This window comes from Xenopus laevis, chromosome 6L, assembly GCF_017654675.1.
Source record: "Xenopus laevis strain J_2021 chromosome 6L, Xenopus_laevis_v10.1, whole genome shotgun sequence".
Classification (NCBI taxonomy): domain Eukaryota; kingdom Metazoa; phylum Chordata; class Amphibia; order Anura; family Pipidae; genus Xenopus; species Xenopus laevis.
Genome location: NC_054381.1, coordinates 22,723,404 through 22,745,309, shown reverse-complemented (window position 1 = coordinate 22,745,309; position 21,906 = coordinate 22,723,404). Strand labels below are relative to the sequence as shown.

The 21,906-nt window shown below is 40.9% G+C and overlaps 1 protein-coding gene across 3 annotated transcripts in view; it reads left to right on the top strand.

Moving 5' to 3' along the window:
• The first annotated feature begins 10,429 nt into the window (after nt 1–10,429).
• The window catches only part of svil.L (supervillin L homeolog), a 196,560-nt gene continuing 185,083 nt past the window's right edge, over nt 10,430–21,906 (top strand). For 2 of the 3 annotated variants that reach the window (XM_041565829.1, XM_041565826.1), the window contains exon 1: nt 10,430–10,506. In XM_041565829.1, the coding sequence (XP_041421763.1) occupies nt 10,445–10,506 (62 nt within the window). In that variant the 5' untranslated portion in view covers nt 10,430–10,444. Of the gene's footprint in view, nt 10,507–10,681; nt 10,814–21,906 lie in introns of those variants that run through there. The other variant, XM_041565828.1, reaches the window with a different exon arrangement.

Below are 21,906 nucleotides of genomic sequence, written 5' to 3'. Positions count from 1 at the left end.
AAATTGAAAAGTTGCTTAGAATTAATTAGTCTAACATACTCAAATCTCACGTAAAGGTGAACAGTCCCTTTAAGGGTAAGGGCAAACTCGAAGATTCAGGAAGATTTAGTTGCCCGGCGATCAATCGCCTCTTCTTCGGGGCGACTAATCTCCCCAAACTGCCTCCCGCCGGCGATTTAGAAAAGATTCGACTTTTCCAAAGTTGCCCGAAGTTTCCTTGTGAAGCAACTTCGGGCGACTTTGGAAAACGAATCGCACAGAGTGCCATCCCGCCGGAGATTTACATTCTAGCCGGCGGGAGGCAGTTTGGGGAGATTAGTCGCCCCGAAGAAGAGGCGATTTGTTGCTGGGCGACTATTCTCCCCGAATCTGAGCGTGTGTCTCTGCCCTAAGAATTCATCATAAACAATTGAGCTTTAGCAGACCTCAGCATTAGTTATATTAGGCATGTAGTATAGCAGCTCACATACTATTATGTATATAAAGATATATCCACAGCAGGAATGTTTAGTTGACAAAGTAAGTTTTTCATGCTATTTTTATTTGGTCTCTTCTCCTTTCCCACACTGATTGTTCAAACCAGGAACCCAACACATGACAGAGACTACAGTGCACACAAAACAATGCCTCGTATTATATGAGAGAAAAATGAGCTGAGAATGTGGTATGTAACATATAAATAAAACATGTCAGAGAACACTGTCCGGCCTTCATATGCCTTATGTTATTGTAAACACTGGTAGAACTGTGATTAACATATTCCTTATTTTCTTCTGATTTCTGCCTGTGAGGCTCTTATAAAACAAGCTGTTCCTGTCCCGGTTGCTGCATGTTGAGGCACGGAGGCTCATTATTTTCCAATATAAACATTTTCGAATCAATTTATCAAATGTATGGGCAAGTACGTACTAGACTAAAACTGTATTGAAAGAACAAAGTATTCTTCATTTGTATTCATTATTTCCCACCCCTAAGGATTCCAGGTGATGGCTGCTCTTTGTTAAGGTATCAACAACTCAAATGTTGCTCGTAATCACAGGGACAGTTTTAGGGCAAAAGGGGTATTTACATTAGGCCTCGCCCACACCGGTCTCCCTTTCTCTGACGCATAAATATTATTATTTTATAATATAATGCAAGTAAATTATATTATAGGGATTATACATCATTAAAAGAGGCCCTTGGTTCCACTGGAAAAATGTAATCATTGGTCTCCAAGATTGTAGTTTCCAAACAAGAATGCCTACTCCCTAGTGCCCCAAATGCCACCCTTTCTATGCACCCATGTCCTTCAATCTCAGCAGCATGGTGTCGTCCCACTGCTTTTTATAAGCTGCGGAGAAAGCAATAACACTGTGTGCCCACAGGACCCCTTTAGATATAGCAATGCCCCCTGCAGTTATTCACATCTCAAGGAGACAATTAAGTATCCAGATGATCACCAAGAATGTACCAAGGGCACTGGATCCAATAAAAAATGCTACAGTAAAAGGTAAAATACATGTACCCCATATCTAAAACAACCTATAACATGGACACTTTTATAAAAACATCCATATACGCTTACTCCCCCCCCCCCATTGCATTTAATCTGGGAAAATAGTTTTTTAAACCAGATATATAAAGACACTGTAATATGATAAATCATACAGAATACAGAAAGCTGCAAGGGAGGTACACCATGTTCGTACCCAATTCAGTCTCTCACATTTGGACCCAAGTACTTAAATTTGCATCAAAAGCTGACCCTTACATGCTAAATGCCTCCTAGTGGGTTGTTTCCTCTGGGCCACTAGTCCTGATTAGGGTTACCACCTTTTCTAGAAAATAATACCGGCCTTCCTATGTTTTTATGGTTTTTCCCTATACTTAACATTGCAATCATGCAACATTTTTACCGGCCAGGTGGCAACCCTAGTCCTGATGGTCAAGTAAAAGTATTAAGAGGCAAATAAATGTTTTCTAAATTTAGTCGCCCTGCCACTACCTCCAACAGGCACAGTCGTGAAAATTTTTATAACAAACAAGTTAAAGATCAAAAAAGCACCAATGAACCCTGATTTCATGTTTTGCTTGGGGCAGCAAAAATATCGATTGCCAGCTACAGAGTAGAGGTGGTCTAAAGACTCTAAAAGATCCTGTATTTGGTCAGCCTGGAGGGTAGAGCAATAGAAATTTGACTTCTGATGCCTGGTTCCTCCTGAAAGAACTAGCTTCTGAAAATTTAGATAATTCTACATGGGATTTGTCTCTATCCTCCCTAACTGGGGCCAGAATAATGTCTAATAAGCCCTGGCCACTAAGGCTAGGGCCAGGTAGGCCGATTTAAGCCCCTACCTCCACCCTTTTGTTGGCTCCGCCGGGTGGGATCATGCCAAAGCTGACACAAGGGTTCCAGACGCGAATGAGACAAGAGGATACGGCTCGCGGAAGGGGCTGAAATTAGTGTGGTCTAGTCTAATGGTTGCTCTGTCTGCATCTCTATAAATGCTGTTGCTAATTATATTGTATACATGTTTCTATAAATGTCTCAGGACTAGGGTCCATAATCTCTGAGCTACTAGATGCTCTCTCCAAATATAGGCCATAGTTCTTCGGGCACAACTTCCCATAGAAGCAATCTGGGTAATTCTTGGAAACATATTATTGTCCCCAGGCTGATACCAGGTACCATCTTAGTAGTACTGAAAGATGTCTTCAGATCTATTCAGATAATATCATACGAAACAAATTTTCGTACAATATTCGGTGCGTGTATGGTGGGAAAAGAGCTGACTGTTATCAGCAGAAGACTTGGATATCGGTCAGCTCATTGATCGGGCTGGAAGGAAAATGTTAATTGGGCACCTTTGAAGGCACCCAAATATCGGCCCTTGTTTTAAGTGCTGAATCGTCAGATACAGGTAGAATTCTATTGTTTCTAGCTGTATACCTGACGATTCATATAAGTGTGTATTGAAAGAAACAATCTTTCTTGGAAACATCTTTTCCAAGAAAGATTGTAATTGTTATGTCTATGGCCACCTTTAAAGGCCCCCTGAGGGACCAAAAGCAAGAGATGAATTGACCCTAGGCAGGATTACAGCCACTTTTAATGTCATAAGTATGTACTTGTAATATACAATCTGTATACATTATGTACTACAAAAAAGAAGGAAACCAACCAATAACATTGCCAAACCACGCCATCAAAATTAAGGTGTAATGCAGATTTGCTAGTGGTGCATTAGTGCAAAAATCAGTGAGAAACCATTAGCGTGAAGGATCTACTTTCTCATTTTCCATTCCCTTTCCTCATGATGGCACCAAGAGGAAAAATCACTGTGAGCTCAGTCCGAAGCCGGACGAGCCATTGTTTCTGCATATTGTTTTAATTTAGTTGACACTTATAAAAATATCGTTATGCGTTTCCACAATTACAACCATTTTAGGACCACAGTTCAATGCATCAATTCTGAAGGTGTCAGAGGCAAGGATAAGTGTTTCCAGCTTTTCTCAGTTACTCTTGGTACAGGAACGATGAAGCTCTCAAACAACATTAAAATGAATGTAAAGAATGCAAGCCCCTCTCTGTCTAAGACATGATGACAATGGACAAGCAGCTTGTTAGTGTTTGCACAACTTACATGACACAGGATCGTTGTTGTATGAAGGGAAATTACATGTGACAACCCCATCTCTCTCACAATGGAGCCAATCTCACACGAGGTAGAGTCCTGCAGCGGATCGGGTACCTTCGGGTTACCCGCAAAAACCTGCGGTACCCTGTGGGTTGTTGGTAGAAGTTCCGGGTGCGGGTATAGATGGGGGTCGGCGCTTCTGCGGGTTTGCGGGTCACGCCGCTGATCTTCTCAATAGCGATTTTTACTCCTGTTTTCTGATCATGTCTACTTCCGATGATGTCACTTCCGGTTTACAATGCCAGCACTTCCTGATTCTTGATGGTCAGCGGGTCGCGGATAAGGTAATTGCGGGTCGGGTATCCGGTCCAAGCGGGTAAGAATGCGGGTTGCGGATTGCAGGTATGGGTCGGGTACGGGTTCCAAAAAATGGACCCACACAGGACTCTAATCTGAGGTTCCTTTTTCATGATGATACATGTTTTCCTTTCCACCTTTGGCCCTCATGACCTGTCAATTTATGAGCAGTACCCATCTATTACAATAATGGTAATTGCTCACAAGCCACTGGTTGGGGATCACTGGCACTGCTGTAGAGGAAGCAGATCCCGCAGTCCAGGCCGACCCCCCAAACAACCGTAGGGTCTGCTTCCTCTTTAGTTAGGCCACTGGTAACAGGTTTTGAGCTCAAAGACCTGCGACTATTAAATGTGTAAAAAAAAAACATGGTTTCCACCCATTTTTTTTCAACTTTGCACCCTGCCCTGCCCTTGACAAAAAAAAACCTTGTAGTCTGCTCCAGGTGAGAAATACAGTAAATGAGGAGAGGAAAAAACAACAGCAGCTGAAAGTATTTGCACATTCACACAAGGCCAAACATACATCATATGTGTATTTACTCAGTGTGTTAAATGGCTGCTGGGACTCTGGGATATTTAGTCAGCTGAAAGGAATAATGCATATTATTGCTCTCTGCAATTCATTGTTTGTTTTTAATGAATGCAAACGTAAAACTAAAGGCAATGTTAATCCTATGTGTAAAACTACTGAAACATACTGAGTAACTGGAATACTTTCATACCCCTAGGGAACTGAAAAATATTTTTTTTGTATTACTTAGTACAACGGATTTCTAAATAAATACATATGCAGAAACAGTTGTCTTGGAGATTCCAGTAACATTAGGCACTTGCTCATTATGTGGACACTAGAGGGCACTGTTAATTAGACTTCATGGATGAGACTCCCCGTGCAGAGTAACCCGTGCCAGTAGGGCTGATACTGACAACTTTCAGAATTAGATTTGTGCACGTTTGGTACCTACATCCATAAATCAGCCCCAATATGTTTCACTTAACAGTGACAAATAAAGTGACACCCTATATCCCCAAGGGTATGTTGTCTCTTTAAACGCAGAACATGTCCAGTAGGAGCCATTTCTATTGTAGGTAAGTTACCCTTTGCAATGAAGGACTTGCCATTGCACTGAAACGTTTCATTCAAACGTGAGTTGTTTTGTCTGCAGGGAAAATCACAGCCCGTGACTCTGATCTATTGTAACCTGTGCAAAACCTTTGTCTCCCAACAGACCAAGTAATATGTGCAAATGTGGAAAATGTCACACAAACACACAGTCTCATTCTCCTTAGCAATAAATCTGCTATTGTGCTGTACGGAGAAAGACAAATGTGCTGAGACATAATACAGGTATGGGATCTATTATCCCAATTCTTGTAATTTAAATCAGCATGCTTTAATGCTGCTTAAAGAATTGAAACACCCAATTGTTGAGCCACCAATATGGATTCATCCAGGGCTGAGGGCTCTATGTGGAGAATGGTATTCCTGTATTCCTGAGCACTCACTATAATATCTTTCTCGATAATAGATCCTGTGCAGACTATTAATAGTAGTCCAGGAGCAGCTTTCAGTTTTGCAGAAAGGGAAAAAGAAGAGGAAACCGACTGCACAAAGAACATTGATTTCTCTTAATAATTATATCTGGTTTCTATGGGGCCAATTCCCATTGAGCATTTTATTCCAGAGCTTGTTCCGACTATAGAATAAACCGCGGCAAATGCTACGATCAGTGCGGTTGAGCAGCATCCATTAACAAGAGGTTCTAAAGCTTAATAATGAAGTAGGCTAGAAATTCTGCACATTAGGGGGCAGATTTATCAAAGGTCGAGGTGAAATTTCGAATTCAAAAAATTTTAATTTCAAGCTAGTTTTTGTGTACTTTGACTAGGGAGTAGTCCAAATTCGATTTGAAAAAAATTTGAAAATTGAAATTTATCATGTACTGTCTCTTTACAAATTCGACTTCGACCATTAGCCAACTAAAACCTGCCGAATTGCTGTTTTAGCCAATGGGGGGGGACCTCCTAGAACTCATTTGGAGTCAATTGGTGGACTTTGAAAAATCAAAGTTTTTTTTGGGAAAAACTTTGATTCGAATTCGATCAAATGCGCTATTACTTCGATTTGTACGATACGAATGGACCTGTTAGATCGAAAACTGACCTATTCGGCCAAAAAAAAGAAACTTCGACTTAATTTCGGTTGGTCTTTTGAATTCGAATTTCAAAGTCTTTCAAATTCTTCGAAATTCCTGATGGCCAATTCTAAGCAACTTTTCAATTGCTCTTCATTATTTATTTTCTATAGTTTTTTTAATTATTTCCCTTCATCTTCTTTTTCCAGCTTTCAGATGGGGGTCACTGACCCCATCTACAAAACAAATGTGCTGTAAGGCTACAAATGTATTGTCATTGTTGCTTTTGATTAGTTACCCTTCTATTCAGGTCCTGTCCTATTCATATTCCAGTCTGTTATTCAAATCAATGCATGGTTGCTAGTATAATGTGGACCCTAGCGACCAGCTTGCTAAAATAAGCTAAAAAGATAAATAACTCAAAATCCTTAAATAATAAAAAATGAAAACCAATTGCAAATTGTCTCATTATATTACTGTCAACATCATACTAAAATTTAACACAAAGGTGAACAATAAAAATTATTTGGTCCTGTACCATCAAATCCTATGACAGATTTGACCTAATTTCTTTTCTTGATGATTACCAACAGCCTAACAAGAGTCAACATGGTATGAAGGATGGCTCTAGGCATGGATGGATGAAGGCCTGGATCATTACTGTTACAGGGCTGATCAACCTCTCTGATGTTGCAGTAACTTAAACATATAAAATACAACATTTCTAGCCATGTTCATAGTTGGGCTTTTAAGCAGTTGCCAGCAATTTTGTATGCAGTAACCAGTAGTGTCTCTAGGTATGTAGGTATGTGGTAGCAAATAGGATTGCCACCTTTTCCAGGAAAGAAATACCGGCCTTCCTATATATTTATCATTTCTCCCGATTATTATCAACCATCACTTTTACTGGCCAGGCCCGTAAAATACTGGCCAGGTGTCAACCCTAGTAGGAGATGATCCCTTTTTGGGGCAACTAAGTTTCCCTAAATCCTCATTACTGCCTATGTTTGGCACAAAGATAAATTTGCTGCAGAGATGAGTGTGCCCCTCTATATTGCATTTCCAAAGTGACGTCTTGCTATTTATGCTGTATATAACTTCAGTGGCTTCTAATCATTTGTGCAGCTACAATGATTTCGTGCATTTTTGGCTGGTAATCATATGACTGGTAAATACATCTCAAGTGTCCTACACCAGAAACTATAGTCTTGATTGGACCAGTTCTACGTTGAAGATCCCCCTAAGGAAAAACTGCTTTGTAGAGCCCCCAATAAGCTGTATTGCGTGTTGTAGTGTCGTACATATGCCTCTAGTGTCGTACATATGCCATTAGACAGTATTTGACTTCTTAACTTACCCCCTACCTCAATGTGAAGGTTGAGATATATTGACTCCAAGCAAAGCAGGATCTGGGCTCCCACTCTTAATACATCTGAAACAGAACAAATCACATGCCATTGTTTATTTACCTGGCAAGCATCATGGCACCCAGGCACAGGGGAAATACAACTTTCAGGTTTTAGCGTGACAAGGAGCGTGACAGTCTGTATCTGGTCATAATACAGTGTGTTTTTTTTGTCTAGGGGAACATGAATATAATTTTCTATGAGTAAATTACATGAGCTCGAACTGTGTTTTTACTGATAAGTTTTAATTGAATTGACCATTTATCTGGATGTTCATCCCCCAGTTTCCAGATACAATTAGCTTGGAGACATTCGTGTTTTCTAATCCCGGCTTTAATTTAATCACATGGATTGTTTGAAGGAGAAGCAAATCCTGTCCCTTCACTTAAGGTACAGACAATGGTACAGAGCAGCACAGCAGCATGGCACTAACACTGTATAACTGACACATACAGTACAGGCACTAACACTGTATAACTGGCACATACAGTACAGGCACTAACACTGTATAACTGGCACGTACAGAATAGGCACTAACACTCTAGAACTGGCACGTACAGTACAGGCACTAACACTGTATAACTGGCACATACAGTAAAGGCACTAACACTGTATAACTGGCACGTACAGTACAGGCACTAACACTGTATAACTGGCACGTACAGTACAGGCACTAACACTGTATAACTGGCACGTACAGTACAGGCACTAACACTGTATAACTGGCACATACAGAATAGGCACTAACACTGTATAACTGGCACGTACAGTACAGGCACTAACACTGTATAACTGGCACGTACAGTACAGGCACTAACACTGTATAACTGGCACATACAGTACAGGCACTAACACTGTATAACTGGCACGTACAGAATAGGCACTAACACTGTAGAACTGGCACGTACAGTACAGGCACTAACACTGTATAACTGGCACATACAGTACAGGCACTAACACTGTATAACTGGCACATACAGTACAGGCACTAACACTGTATAACTGGCACATACAGTACAGGCACTAACACTGTATAACTGGCACATACAGTACAGGCACTAACACTGTATAACTGGCACCATGTACAGTATAGGCACTAACACTGTATAACTGGCACATACAGTACAGACACTAACACTGTATAACTGGCACTAACACTCTATAACTGGCTCGTAGAGTATAGGTACTAAAACTGTATATCTGGCATTTACAGTATAGGCACTAACACTGTATAACTAGCACATACAGTACAAGCACTAACACTGTACAACTGGCACATACAGAATTGGCACTAACACTATAACTCTAACATATTGTACAGACAATGCTACAAAGCAATACAGCAGGGTAGCACTAAAAAAACAATTTATAACTAGCGCATACAGTACAGGCACTAACACTGTATAACTGCCACATAAAGGCACTAACACTGTATAACTGCCACATACAGGCACTGCCACAAAGCACCACAGCAGGATGTTACTAACACTAAATAACTTACTGTACTTACAGTACAGATAATGTCCCAGGGCAGCACAACAAGATGGCACTGGCACGTAGAGTATATACAAGAGCACAAGACAGTACAGTAGAGTGAGACTAAGCTGGCCATAGACGCAAATATCCGATCGTACGAATCATTGTACGATCGGACTTCCCCATCTCCCGACCTGCCACTAACCATTCCGATCAAATAAAGTACAAAAGAACAGATCTGCCGATATTCTGCCCCTGACAGCAATCGTACGAAAGTTATGTCCGACCAAAACTAGTGACAGTCTCCCTCTGAAAATCATACGATCGGCAATACACGCAGAGATATTATCCGCATGCTTATGAGGAAGTGGTTTGGTCCACGAAATGCGACAAGCATGTTAAGATTGTGCGCTCCATGATTTTAAAATATGTTTGAATAATAAACAAGTGTTTTTAGCCCCGCAAGTGCTTCGTGTCTTTGGCGATTTTCATTTGGAGATCATGATACGAGAATCGTTTTACATGTTGCAGCACAGCGCAAAGGCATCTGGAACAGTGAATGTTCCCTTGTTTTTGTTTCTCCCATATTACCCGCAGCCGACAGAAATCTTTTAACCTGTCCGACCGACCAAACAGCCGATCTCCGCCAAACAACCGATCTCCGCGGTCCGAAAATCGTACGAATCCTCGATTTGTATGATCGGATCTTTGTGTCTATGGCCAACTTCTTCTGTATAACTGGCACAGACACTGCCACAGAGCAGTACAGAAGGGTTGAAGGTTTGCAAAGCTGACACTTTGAATTTTTCTGGGTACCATCCGAAAAAGTGATCCTGTGTGTCTTGCCTAATATCACAGGGTATGTATCCCAATTTAACAGTACAGTATGTCATATTACGATACATACCCGTGATATTAGGCAAGACACACAGTAATATGTTCAGCACAGCTGTGCATTATTGTATGTGTACAGAACAGTGTTTGTGTGTACAGAATAGTGTGTGTGTACAGAATAGTGTGTGTACAGAATAATGTTTTTGTGTGTACAGAATTGTGTGTGCACAGAATAGTGTTTTTGTGTGTACAGAATTGTGTGTACAGAATTGTGTGTGTGTATAGAATAGTGTGTGTGCACAGAATAGTGTGTGTAATAGTGTGTGTATGTGTGTGTGTGTGTGTGTGAATAGTGTGTATGCCCCATGGGTAGTGTTCTAGTATAATAACTTGGGACCCAGTCTGTTAGGGAGATGCCTGTCTGTGAAGCCATTACATGACTGGACTGGAGGTGCAGAGAGTTGTGAATGATCTCCCTCAGTCCGCAGTTGGTTAGTCATGGGACGCTGTGCATCAGCTTTTAGGGCTCCTTTTAGAGCAACAGGGTTCCGGCGGCCTATAAATCACACAAGAAGTAGAATAGAAGAGACGCCCGGAAGCGCGCAGCCACGATTATGATCTGGAGAGGAGAGTGCACGCACCCCGCAGCTAGGACGTGTCGGGAGCGAGCAGACCGGTGAGTACGCGCGGCGCGGGTGCGTGCGCAGGAGACACGAGGAAACAGGAGGCGGAGAACAGAAGCTCCAGGTTTAGCTTTCCAGGCTACAGCAGCCCCGCAGCGATCCGAGGGCGCTTCTCTTACCCAGACTCCGCCTGCCCGTCACCTCCCCGGGGCTGGAGGGTCGCTGAAGGGCTAGAGCGTGGGCCGAGCGCTACTACCGCTATAGAGATGCTTGGCGGGGAAACTTCATTGGCTTCCTCCGACTTGTGCTGAGCTGGACAGCGGCGAGGGGTCGGGGAGAGGGACAGGTGTGCGGCTGCAGGTAAGAGACAATCCGTCTCCTTATATATAACCAGGCGCTGTTATAGGTACTGACACCCCGGGCACCTTGTAGCTCAGATCCACTCCAACACTTCTTTCTTTGCTCATTCAAACAAAATGTTCTTGGTTTTAAAGTTATTTCAAAATGTCATTCATCTTGTTCTGCTCCCTGCACTGCTGGTTCTCATTCCTGAAACAATGTAGCGCCAGTCAGCTGGGAGAGGACTGACTTCTGCTCGACTCAGAACCAGACATCAGAGACTCTTCTTTTAATGACACAACTTATAAACCATTATTTTTTTTTAATTAACATATATTTGAAAGGTGCTTAGAATTAGTTTTTCTTTCATTATGTAATTGTTTTCATATTTTATTATGTGGGGCTTATGAGTTATTTCGCTTTTTATTCAGCAGCTCTCCAGTTTGCAGTTTCAGCAGTCCGGTTGCTAGGGTCCAAATTACCCTAGCAACCATGCACAGATTTGAAAAAGAGACTGGAGAGGCCTGAATAGTAAGAAGAGTAATAGAAAGTAGCAGTAGCAATTAATTTGTAACCTTACGGAGCACTTGTTTTTTTTTATACAGGGTCAGTGACCCCCATTTGAAAGCTGGAAAGATTTAGAAGAAAAAGGCAAATTATTCAAAAACTATATATAAAAAAAAAAAAGGCCAATTGAAAAGTTGCTTGGACCTGGCCATTGTATAACATACCAAAAGTTATCTTAAAGGTGAACCAACCTATTAATAGAGACCAAAAAGGTCATTATTACATGGAGTACATAATGTTCATTCCTCAGGGTTTGATTAGCCAGTGACTGAGATTTGCAATTTTTCAATTGCTTTAAATTTTTCATTTATCATTTTTTCAAAATCTAAGTTTAATGTCCCTGTCTCAGGGCAGCTCAGTAATTGCAGATTCTGAACGGTTACAATTTTTACTCTGGAGTATTAGCAACCATTGTATCAATTCTAAAGCCAAGGCCAGACGTGGCGTTTTTACTTTGCGTTTTAAAAAAGTTCAGTCGGGGGTAAATACGCATAAACTGCACTACCACTGAAATTAATGGAAAACCCACTATGGCATTTCTCACAGGGAGAAGAAATCTGCCCGGGAGCGCCAGTATTGACATTTTTCAGCAGAAACGCCAAAACGTCAAGAAACTAGCATATCAAACTTTGCGTAAATACGCGGCGTATTTTAAATATGGCGTCCAAATTTTTGTGAGATAAATGACACATATACGTTTTTACAGCCTATTAGGCCGGTGACGTAATTACGTTGCGTATTGACGATAATTCCTTCTCCATTTTGCATGTAAATAGCTTTTTTATTTTCTATTTCTAGCCAGCGGAATTATAGGGAACAAGGACAATCGTTGCGTGTGGTTTCAGTGGAGTATTTACGCTCGTCCATGCATTTTTAAAAACGCAAAGCAAAAACGCCATGTGTGATCTGCCCTAACAGCTGCCTTTAATGATACTCTGCTCAGAAGGGGCGAAGATAAGAAATGTATCGATTTAGAACAGTTTACAGGGTCGGCGACCCAACCCCCTCCTAGAGCAGCTTTAAAAGGTGAAAAATAAAACTTTACACTTCAATATTAGAAAAACTATCTCACGTAGAAAATAGAAAGTAATTGGGAAAAATCTTTATTTCTGGTGAACTATCTGAAAAAAGTGTTGACATTTGAACAACCCCTAAAATCTGTTACACAGCAACTTTTGCAATCTTATATAGAATGTTGTATGAAATATTTGTAATTTTTGTATATTAATATTTTTTTTTGCAAGCAGAGCATCCTACCGTTTTCTTTAATGTATCCTCTACTCTTGTCTATTCAAGAGTCCCATTGTTTGTTTGATGGTAGGGATGCACCGAATCTAGGATTCGTTTTGGGAATTGGCCAGGATTCGGCCTTTTTCCGCAGGATTCGGCCTAATTCTTCTGCCCAGCCGAACTGAATCCGAACCCTAATTTGTATATGCAAATTAGGGGTGGGAAGGGAAATTGCGTGACTTTTAGTCACAAAACAGGTAAGTAAAAAAATGTTTTCCCCTTTCCACCCCTAATTTGCATATGCAAATTAGGATTCAGGTTTGGTATTCGTCAAAATCATTCGCAAAGGATTCGGGGGTTCGGCTGAATCCAAAATAGAGGATTCGGTGCATCCCTATTTGAAGTCATTACAGGCATGGGATCTGTTATCCGGAAACCCAGTATCCAGAAATCTCGAAATTACAGAAAGGCCCTCTCCCATAGAATCCATTTTATTCAAATTCTAAAAAATGATTTCCTTTTTCTCTGTAATAATAAAACAGTCGCTTGTACTTGATCCCAACTAAGATATAATTAATCCTTATTGGAAGCAAAACCAGTTTATTTAATGTTTACATGATTTTCTAGAAGACTTAAGCTATGAAGATCCAAATGATGGTAATATCCTATACTGTATCTGGAAAACCTCAAGCATTCTGGATAACAGGTCCCATACCTGTACTGATCTGGTAGTGGTGGATGCCCAATTTCTTGTGCTTTATGGATATCTGTTCTGTATGTTGTTAGGTGATGGATCACTTGTTGTGTTCACGCTCACTTTGGATACGGTGGCAGTGAATATCACACATGACCCTGTAAGATGACACTTCCCTTATTACGTATCGGTGGTTACAAAGTGTTTTTATTCAGCTTTCAGCATGTGCACAACAACAGAACACAATACGTTGTTTGGACAGACCCTGTGTCCTTGTGTTGCAGTCACCAAACAAAGCACATAGTTGTATGTTTATGTAAAATGTAAGTTATTGTAGCAGATAAAAACAGACATTGTATCATGGTGTAGCAGGATGGAATTTGCCCTTGTCATACCCATTAGGGCTCATGATAGCATTACAGATGGCTACTTAGTTTAGACCTGTCTGGGCTGGCTATCAATAGGCAAATGCAGCAGGCTGGGGACTGTAGATAACGCCTATAAAAGCTTCGCTGGAAGGAATAGGACTCGTGTATGGTGAGAACTGTCATTAATGTTACCTTTTTTATTGGAGTCAATACTCTCCTCTCTATAGACTTATTATTATCATTATTATATAGACTTATAATAGATTTAATGGAGCGATTTATACATATTTGTAATCCTTTCCTATTGGTTTATGTTTCCTGTTTGTTTCTCAAAGGTTTCATAAGACAACTCAGGAAATTACAGAAACATTAGCAGCTTCTACTGGGGCTAATGAAATCACAGGCATACTCATCCCGGCTTTTAGTCAGGGGCAGATTAATGCACAGGCTATAGCTTAGGGCAGGGGTCCCCAAAAATCTTCACCCATGCGCAACATTCAGATTTAAAAAGAGTTGGGGAGCAACACAAGCACGAAAAATGTTTCTGGGTGGCCAAACAAGAGCTGTGATTGGCTATTGGTAGCCCCTTTGTGGACTGACAGCCTACAGGAGGTTCTGTTTGGCAGTACATCTGGTTTTTATGCAACCAAATCTTATCTCCAAGCCTGGAATTCAAAAATAAGCACCTGCTTTGAGGCCACTGAGAGCAACATCCAAGGGGTTGGGGATCATTGGCTTAGGGGCCCATTTCTATTATTTTTCTTTTAATGTTTATATTAATTTGCACTGCTGGGTCAGGATACATGCAGATCCAGTGACATCACTGGCGCTTGCCAAACCTGACCCATCGTAGAGAGGTTGGGTGCACCGGACCCAACGGTAGCCTAGAAGGGGACCCTGTGTGGATGTGACCTAGGGCCCCACATGTCATTAATGAGATACTGACACCAGAAATTAACATTGTCATAACATTGTCTTTGCTTGCTATATATAATTTTAATAGTATTTGCCCAATGCTTTTACATTATCTATCTGATCCCCCATGTTCTTCTGTAAGGGGGCTGCCATATTTGTGCCGCAGTAGTCCGCATTAGAAACTCTTGACAGGTTGAGAAGGGACAGTCAGGTTGTCAAAACAGACTCACCATGTCAACATGACTTACAGGTAACTTTTAATGCACATTTTTATTTTGAAGAGTAGTTTTTTAGTGTCGGTATCACTTTAAGGGTGGTGGCGAATGGGGAGATTAGTCGCCTGTGATTAGTTGCTCACAGTAGTGAAGATTTATCTCCCTGAAATGCCTTCCCAACGGCAAGAATGCGAATTGCCAGCGAGATAACAATATGCATCACTTCAGATCTCTAAAGTCGCCCAAAGTTGCCTCACAAGGAAACTTTGGGCAACTTTGGATTTTTTTTTATCTCAAGCAACTAAATCTCCCCGTGTACTAAATCTCCCCACCCTAATCCACCATTGGTTTTAGTAGCCCATATAAACCAGTCGTAGGTAGCATTTACTGGTTTGCTGTTTGAAGTCTAGATGGGAGGTGCTCTTCCCTTATTGCCTGGGGAAGAAATATATGTTGGCTGGAATGTGTTACTGTACATTGCAAGTCATGCAAGCTACAATAGTTGCATACATGGTATAGGTATGTCCCTTTAAATCAAAGTGATTCTCCACCTGTCCTTGAGCTACAATTTCCAGCTCCCACTGTTAAGGACAGATTTGGGAGATTAGTCGCCCGGGGACAAATCTGCTCTTCTTCGGGCGACTAATCTCCACGAACTGCCTTCCCCTACCTTCCCGCTGGCTAGAATGTAAATCGTCGGCGATTTACATTCTAGCTGGCGGGAAGGCAGTTCGGGAAGATTAGTTGCCCTGAAGGAGAGGATCAGACAACTAATCTCCCTGAACCTGATCGCGTGTCTCTGCCCTAAGGGTTGCTGGGAGTTATTTTTAAACATCTTCCGTCAATCACATGAATAAACTAAGAGTAAAAAAGGATTGTTTCTTTAATCAAATATTCAGCTATGGGATCCGTTATCTGGAAAAAACCTGTTATTCACAAAGCTCCAAATTAGGTGATGACCATCAAATAATTGCAATTTTTTCTTTTTGTCTGTAATAATAAAACAGAACCTTGTACTTGATCCAAACTAAGGTATAATTAATCCTTATTGGAAGTAAACCAATCCAGTTGTAGTTATTTAATGTTTAATATAATATTGAGTAGGATTAATGTATGGAGATCCAAATTAGGAAAAGCCACAACAGTAGAGCAATGCACAAACAGTTAAAATTGCTTCCTTGTCGTTATTTTGGGTTTAAACAATATATATCTTGACTGATAAATGTTCTTGATTTAAATACAACAATAAGGATGTTGTTTCTGTGTAATGTATTTAGGTTACATTTTCCTTCGGGCTTGTAACTCGCACCCTTAAAATACAGTTGGCCATGAAAGAAAAAGGTAACTAAATGCAGGCCTCCTATTGGTGATGGGTCAGCACCATTGCCTTAGGCTATATACGTGTGATTGTAAATCCTAACCAGGTGTCTCAGTGCTTATATATTTGTACTGTAGTCAGGATGTGACAGTCATGCATTGCTTTCATGTGTTTTACTTTTACAAGCATTTATTTTTCCTTAATTCTCCCGGGCCTTGCTCTTGGAAACGATTCTGGTTTCATAGGTCAAATCCAGGCCCAAAGGCATATTGTTTAATGTATAGAAGTTCTACAAAACACATAGAGGCCTATTTATCAAAGTTCGAATTTATCTCATTATTTTCTGAAAACGACTCCGACCAAATCCACACAGGTTTTTTTCTTATTTTTTATCGATACATTTTCTCAAAAAAAACGAAAAAAATTGTGAAAAAAACCAATCGTACGAATTTTTGGATTTTCCATCCGAAAACTCAAATTTTTTTCAGATTTTTGCCCGAAAATCACGAAATCTTCGGATTATTGCAGTGCAGATTAAGATATCTTCGGTACTTCTCCCGGTGACTTATATGCAACGGATTCTGACATTTTCCATCCTCTGGGTTTAATAAATCTTGAAAATTTTAGTTTTTTTTCCCCAGTAAAAATTCGGATTTTATAGTGAAAAAACACAAATTTTTCTGATTTTTGGCATTCAGACTTTAATAATAATAACCCCCATAGTCTGCCCTTGTGTCTTCGTTTCTAGCTATTCTAGCTGCACAAATTACTGTAAAACTAAATAGCCGACTGGTTGCTATAGATGACTAGGACAGATGTTTTGCATGAAAATGCTATGCACTTCCAAAGCAAAAAATTTATTTTATTCCAATGCCATTGTTTAAATGTTCATTGCATGGACCACATTTTTAGATGCAACTTGCAGGCCTCCATTTTCACTTTGGAGAGATGTGTGTCCTTTGTATTCAGAGCCAGGGTGACACTGGAGTTCCGGCAGATGCAGCATGCGGCCATTGTGTTCTGATTAGAGCAGACTGACAGTTGCATTGCTCAGTGGACCGTCGTGGCAGTCCGATGTATTGTGCATCCACATTCTTAACCCATTGAACAAGTGTTGTTGCACATTTCTTCTCGCCAATTTATTATTGGCCAAGTTTAAAACCAAACTCCGGGACTGAAGAAACACAAAAGTAGGGTGGATGCCTTCCCTCAGTGAGGTCTGCTCAGGCGCAACCAACTTGCTGCTGCTGTTGTCATGAATTGTCGGCTATAAACAGGGCCCTGTCTGTAAATATCAGCTGCTGTTGGCTATTTCAAGTAGAACTTGTCAATTGGAACAAGGCTGCTTTTGTGCGCTGCTAATATTTGCTCCCTGTCTATAAAAGACAAGCGGCTGCAGGCTGGAGACAGTCATTCGTGTTTTTTTTTGTTCAATTGACTTTGTTGCACATGGATCTTCATGAAAAGCAACAATTATTGTTTCATCTTCAGGGAGTTGTGGGGGGGATGGATTTATAGCACTCCGTGCAAGCCGTGTTCTGACTAAGTCGACAATTTCCACTTAATTATATAGTGTTGCCTGCTCAAATATTTTAATTTTGCCACTGTTTTGTGTGATTTGTAGCCGTCTTTGAACCTGGCCTCCTGCAACAAAGTAGTTAAAACATACCTTTACTGAACTTGAGGCATGTAGTAGTGTGTGTGCTTCATGTCTGCAGGCTGGGTGAGAGCAATTTATGGGCAAGGCTATTTCTAAGGTCACTTAAAGGAGAACTAAAATTTAAAGGGATACTGTCATGGGAAAAAAATGAATCCAAATGAATCAGTTAATAGTGCTGCTCCAGCAGAATTCTGCGCTGAAATCCATTTCTCAAAAGAGCAAACAGATTTTTTTATATTCAATTTTGAAATCTGACATGGTGCTAGACATATTGTCAATTTCACAGCTGCCCCAAGTCATGTGACTTGTGCTCTGATAAACTTCAATCACTCTTTACTGCTGTACTGCAAGTTGGAGTGATATCACCCCCTCCCCTTTCCCCCCCAGCAGCCAAACAAAAGAACAGTGGGAAGGTAACCAGATAACAGCTCCCCTAATTCAAGATAACAGCTGCTTGGTAGATCTAAGAACAACACTCAATAGTAAAAACCCAGGTCCCACTGAGACACATTCAGTTACATTGAGAAGGAAAAACACCAGCCTGCCAGAAATTATTTCTCTCTTAAAGTGCAGGCACAGGTCACATGATCTGGGGCAGCTGGGAAATTGGCAAAATGTCTAGCCCCATGTCAGATTTCAAAATTGAATATAAAAAAATCTGTTTGCTCTTTTGAGAAATGGATTTCAGTGCAGAATTCTGCTGGAGTAGCACTATTAACTGATGTGTTTTGAAAAAAACATGTTTTCCGATGACAGGATCCCTTTAACTAAAGAAGCCGCTAGAAATGTTGTACATTATGTTTTGGGCTTCTGTACCAGCCTAAGGCAACCACAGGCCTTTAGCAGTAAAGATCTGTGTCTCCAAAGATGCCACAGTAGCTCTTCTTTTCTGCCAATTCACTGCACATGCTCTGTGCTGCTGTCACTTACTGAGCTTAGGGACCCACTCACAATATACAGTACAGTACAGTAGAATAGAAATGTCACAATATAAGGCTGATTAGTAATTAATACAGATAATTACTACATGGCAGCACAGAAACCAGAGCAATTAGCATCACAATTTAATAATCAGTCCTGTAGCATCAGTTTATATTACAGACCAACCTCATTTTCTGCTTAATAATCCAGAATTCAGCCTTTTTCAGAATAATTCGGTTTTGGCCGAATCCACGTGCCTAGCAGAACAGAATCCAAAAAATCACGTGACTTTTTATCACACACACTAGGAAGTCATTAATTTTTTAGCTGCGTGATGTGTGGGATGTTCTCTTTTTCCCCAATTTACATATGCAAATTAGGGTTCGGATTCAGTTCGGTATTCGTCTGAATCTTTCACAAAAGATTTGGGATTCGGCTGAATTCTAAAATAGTGGATTCAGTGCATCGCTAGTGCAGATATGGGACCTGTTAACCAGAATGCCCGGGACCTGGGGTTTTCCGGATAAGGAGTCTTTCCATTATTTGGATCTCTGTATTTTAAGTTTACTAAAATGTCATTTAAACCTCAAATAAATCCAAAAGGATTGTTTTGCCTTTGATAAGGTTTAATGATATCTTTGTTGGAATCAAGTACAAGGTACTGTTTTATCAATACAGAGAAAAAGGAAATCATTTTTAAACATTTAAATTATTTGTTAAAAATGCAGTCTATATGGGAGATGGCCTTCCCATAATTCGGAGCTTTCTGTATAAAAGATTTTCAAACAGAAGTATATATGTAATGTGGCCTATCCGCTGCTGTTGAATGGCCACTGCTATGGCTCCGAGCTCCACAGTAACATCTCGATCTTCCTGGTGTTTACAGTTAAGGTGTGACAAAGGAACAAGTGTTTTCATACAGTTCATTGTGCCGCTACACACAGGATGTGGCCATGTATCCACTACGTCTGTCAGATTCACTGTACCACAACAATGCATGCACTATTACATTCTGTATTGCAACTATTTCACTCATTCTGTGCTATTTTTTTGCTGGAGTTTGCACCAAGAACTCGTGTATTTTAAGTTACAGCCTACCCACTTTTCTGGTTTATGATGGTGTCATTGTGATGACTGCATGCATTGGTAACCCCTGTTTTCTGGCTGATGGGAAACCTCTTCATAGTACCACAACGGGAAGGAAAGAGCTTTTAGCGTGATGGGGTTTGGCAGAAACTGACATAAAGTGTCCTGCAGTGCTATGCAAAGTCTTTGGCTCAATTTTTTAGGTGACCATTGAAGGCCACTTGCTGAGTGCCACTGCCTGCAGTGCTATGCCAAGTCTTTGGCCCATGATTGTCAGCTGAAAGCACACATTTTTAAGGAGACAGTTGAAGGCCAAGTGCCACTTGCTAAATGCCCACTGCCTGCAGTGCTATGCCAAGTCTTTGGTCCAATTTATTAGGTGACGGCTGAAGGCCAAGTGCCACTTGCTGAATGCCCACTGCCTGCAGTGCTATACCAAGTCTTTGGTCCAGTTTTTTAGGTGACCGTTGAAGGCCAAGTGCCACTTGCTGAATGTCCACTGCTTGCAGTGCTATGCCAAGACTTTGGCCCATGATTTTCAGCGGAAAACACACATTTTTTATATGCGATAGTTGAAACTTCGGGCGATTCCGGAAGACGAAGCACTGTGTGTGCTTTAGTGCATGCGACTTTTCATTATAGCGGACAGGAAGACACGCAAAGGCAGTTCGGGGAGATTGTCTCCCAGAAGAAGAGGCGATTCGTCGACAGGCGACAAAATCTCCCTGAATCTGCTCATGTGGACTGACCCTTTAAATAAAACAGGGATTGTTTGTCCATATATTAAATGTTTCAATGTTAATATAATGATAATGGGTTGAGTGCAGAGGACTCTTGTATTTGTCTGTGAATTTTGTGGTCACAACCTCATTGCATCCCTGCTTAATGTTTTTAAAAATAATTGGTGAGCACAACTTTCCCTTTGTTGTAATCTTCAAGTTTTAATGACATTTCTGGTTCAAGGCTGTTGGCAAACCAATTGAGTGAGGTTCATTAAAAGGGGAAAACGTACATTATATTTGCCTTCAGGCAATTTGTCGTCTTTGGCAACAGTGAGCTGCAAAATGTTCCCTTGTAAAGTGCTGGTTGTTTGGCTAGATTGATCATTTGCTTATGAAAGTGAAAGTCTTCTCCATCCGTCTGTGTTGTTTGTCATCTCCAGCGTTGTTTAGGAAGTTGCCTTCATGTGAGAGGACCGTGCCTGCAATCGGCTCCTAGTTTTTGGGTTTCCTTTTTTTTGAATCAGTGTGTTGGGGGCCAGGAGTGGTTTGAGTGACTTCAATATTTACTTCTGTGTGTTTGGGGGAAGTAATATCAGCCGTAAGTTACCCAGGGTAAGCCTGAAAGGTTAATCCCTCCCTGGGATCACATTACCGTTCATTACCAATGTGCAAGTCTGCTCCAATGTGTTACATTTCCTCGTGATGAATAAGGTGCAATTTAAAAGCCGAGTGTTCGCTGCTTTGGTACAAGTTTCTGTGGAATTCCCAGTATTGCATTGCTTGTGTTATATACTGTATCCAGTGAAATGGGATTTGCCAAAGCATCTCCATGTTTATACTCCCAAAACGTACTTGATTGGGCTCATATTTGTGCAATGCTTATCAGCGAGAGGAGAAATTTCACGATAAATAAGAGGTAAATTGCCGCAGGCAGGAATGAATTGAGTTCTGGTATTTCCGGCCTTTTGCCTCACACTGCTTAAAGGAACACTAATACCAGAAAATGGAATTGTTAAAATATTACGTACTGTTGCCCTGCATTGGTACAACTGGTGTGTTTTGCTTTTTTAAACACTACTTTAGTTTATATAAACAAGCTGCTGTGTAGCCATGGGGGCAGCTATTCAAAGCATAGGTTACATAGAAGATAACAGATCCACGATGTAGAAGCCCATTGTATTCAAATTACAGAGCTTATCCGTTATCTATGAAAGGTGTTGTTCACCGTTTAAATTAACATTAAGGGTAAGTCCACACAGGGCGTTTTGGGGAGATTTGGTTGCCTGGCCCCGAAAGGGCGACTTCGGAAAACGAACCACCGCGTATGATTAGCGACAGCAGTTTTTCATTTTAGCCGGTGCAGAGTCAGGGAAGGCATTTGGGGAGATTGGTCGCCACAAAAACAAGGGGATTAGTCG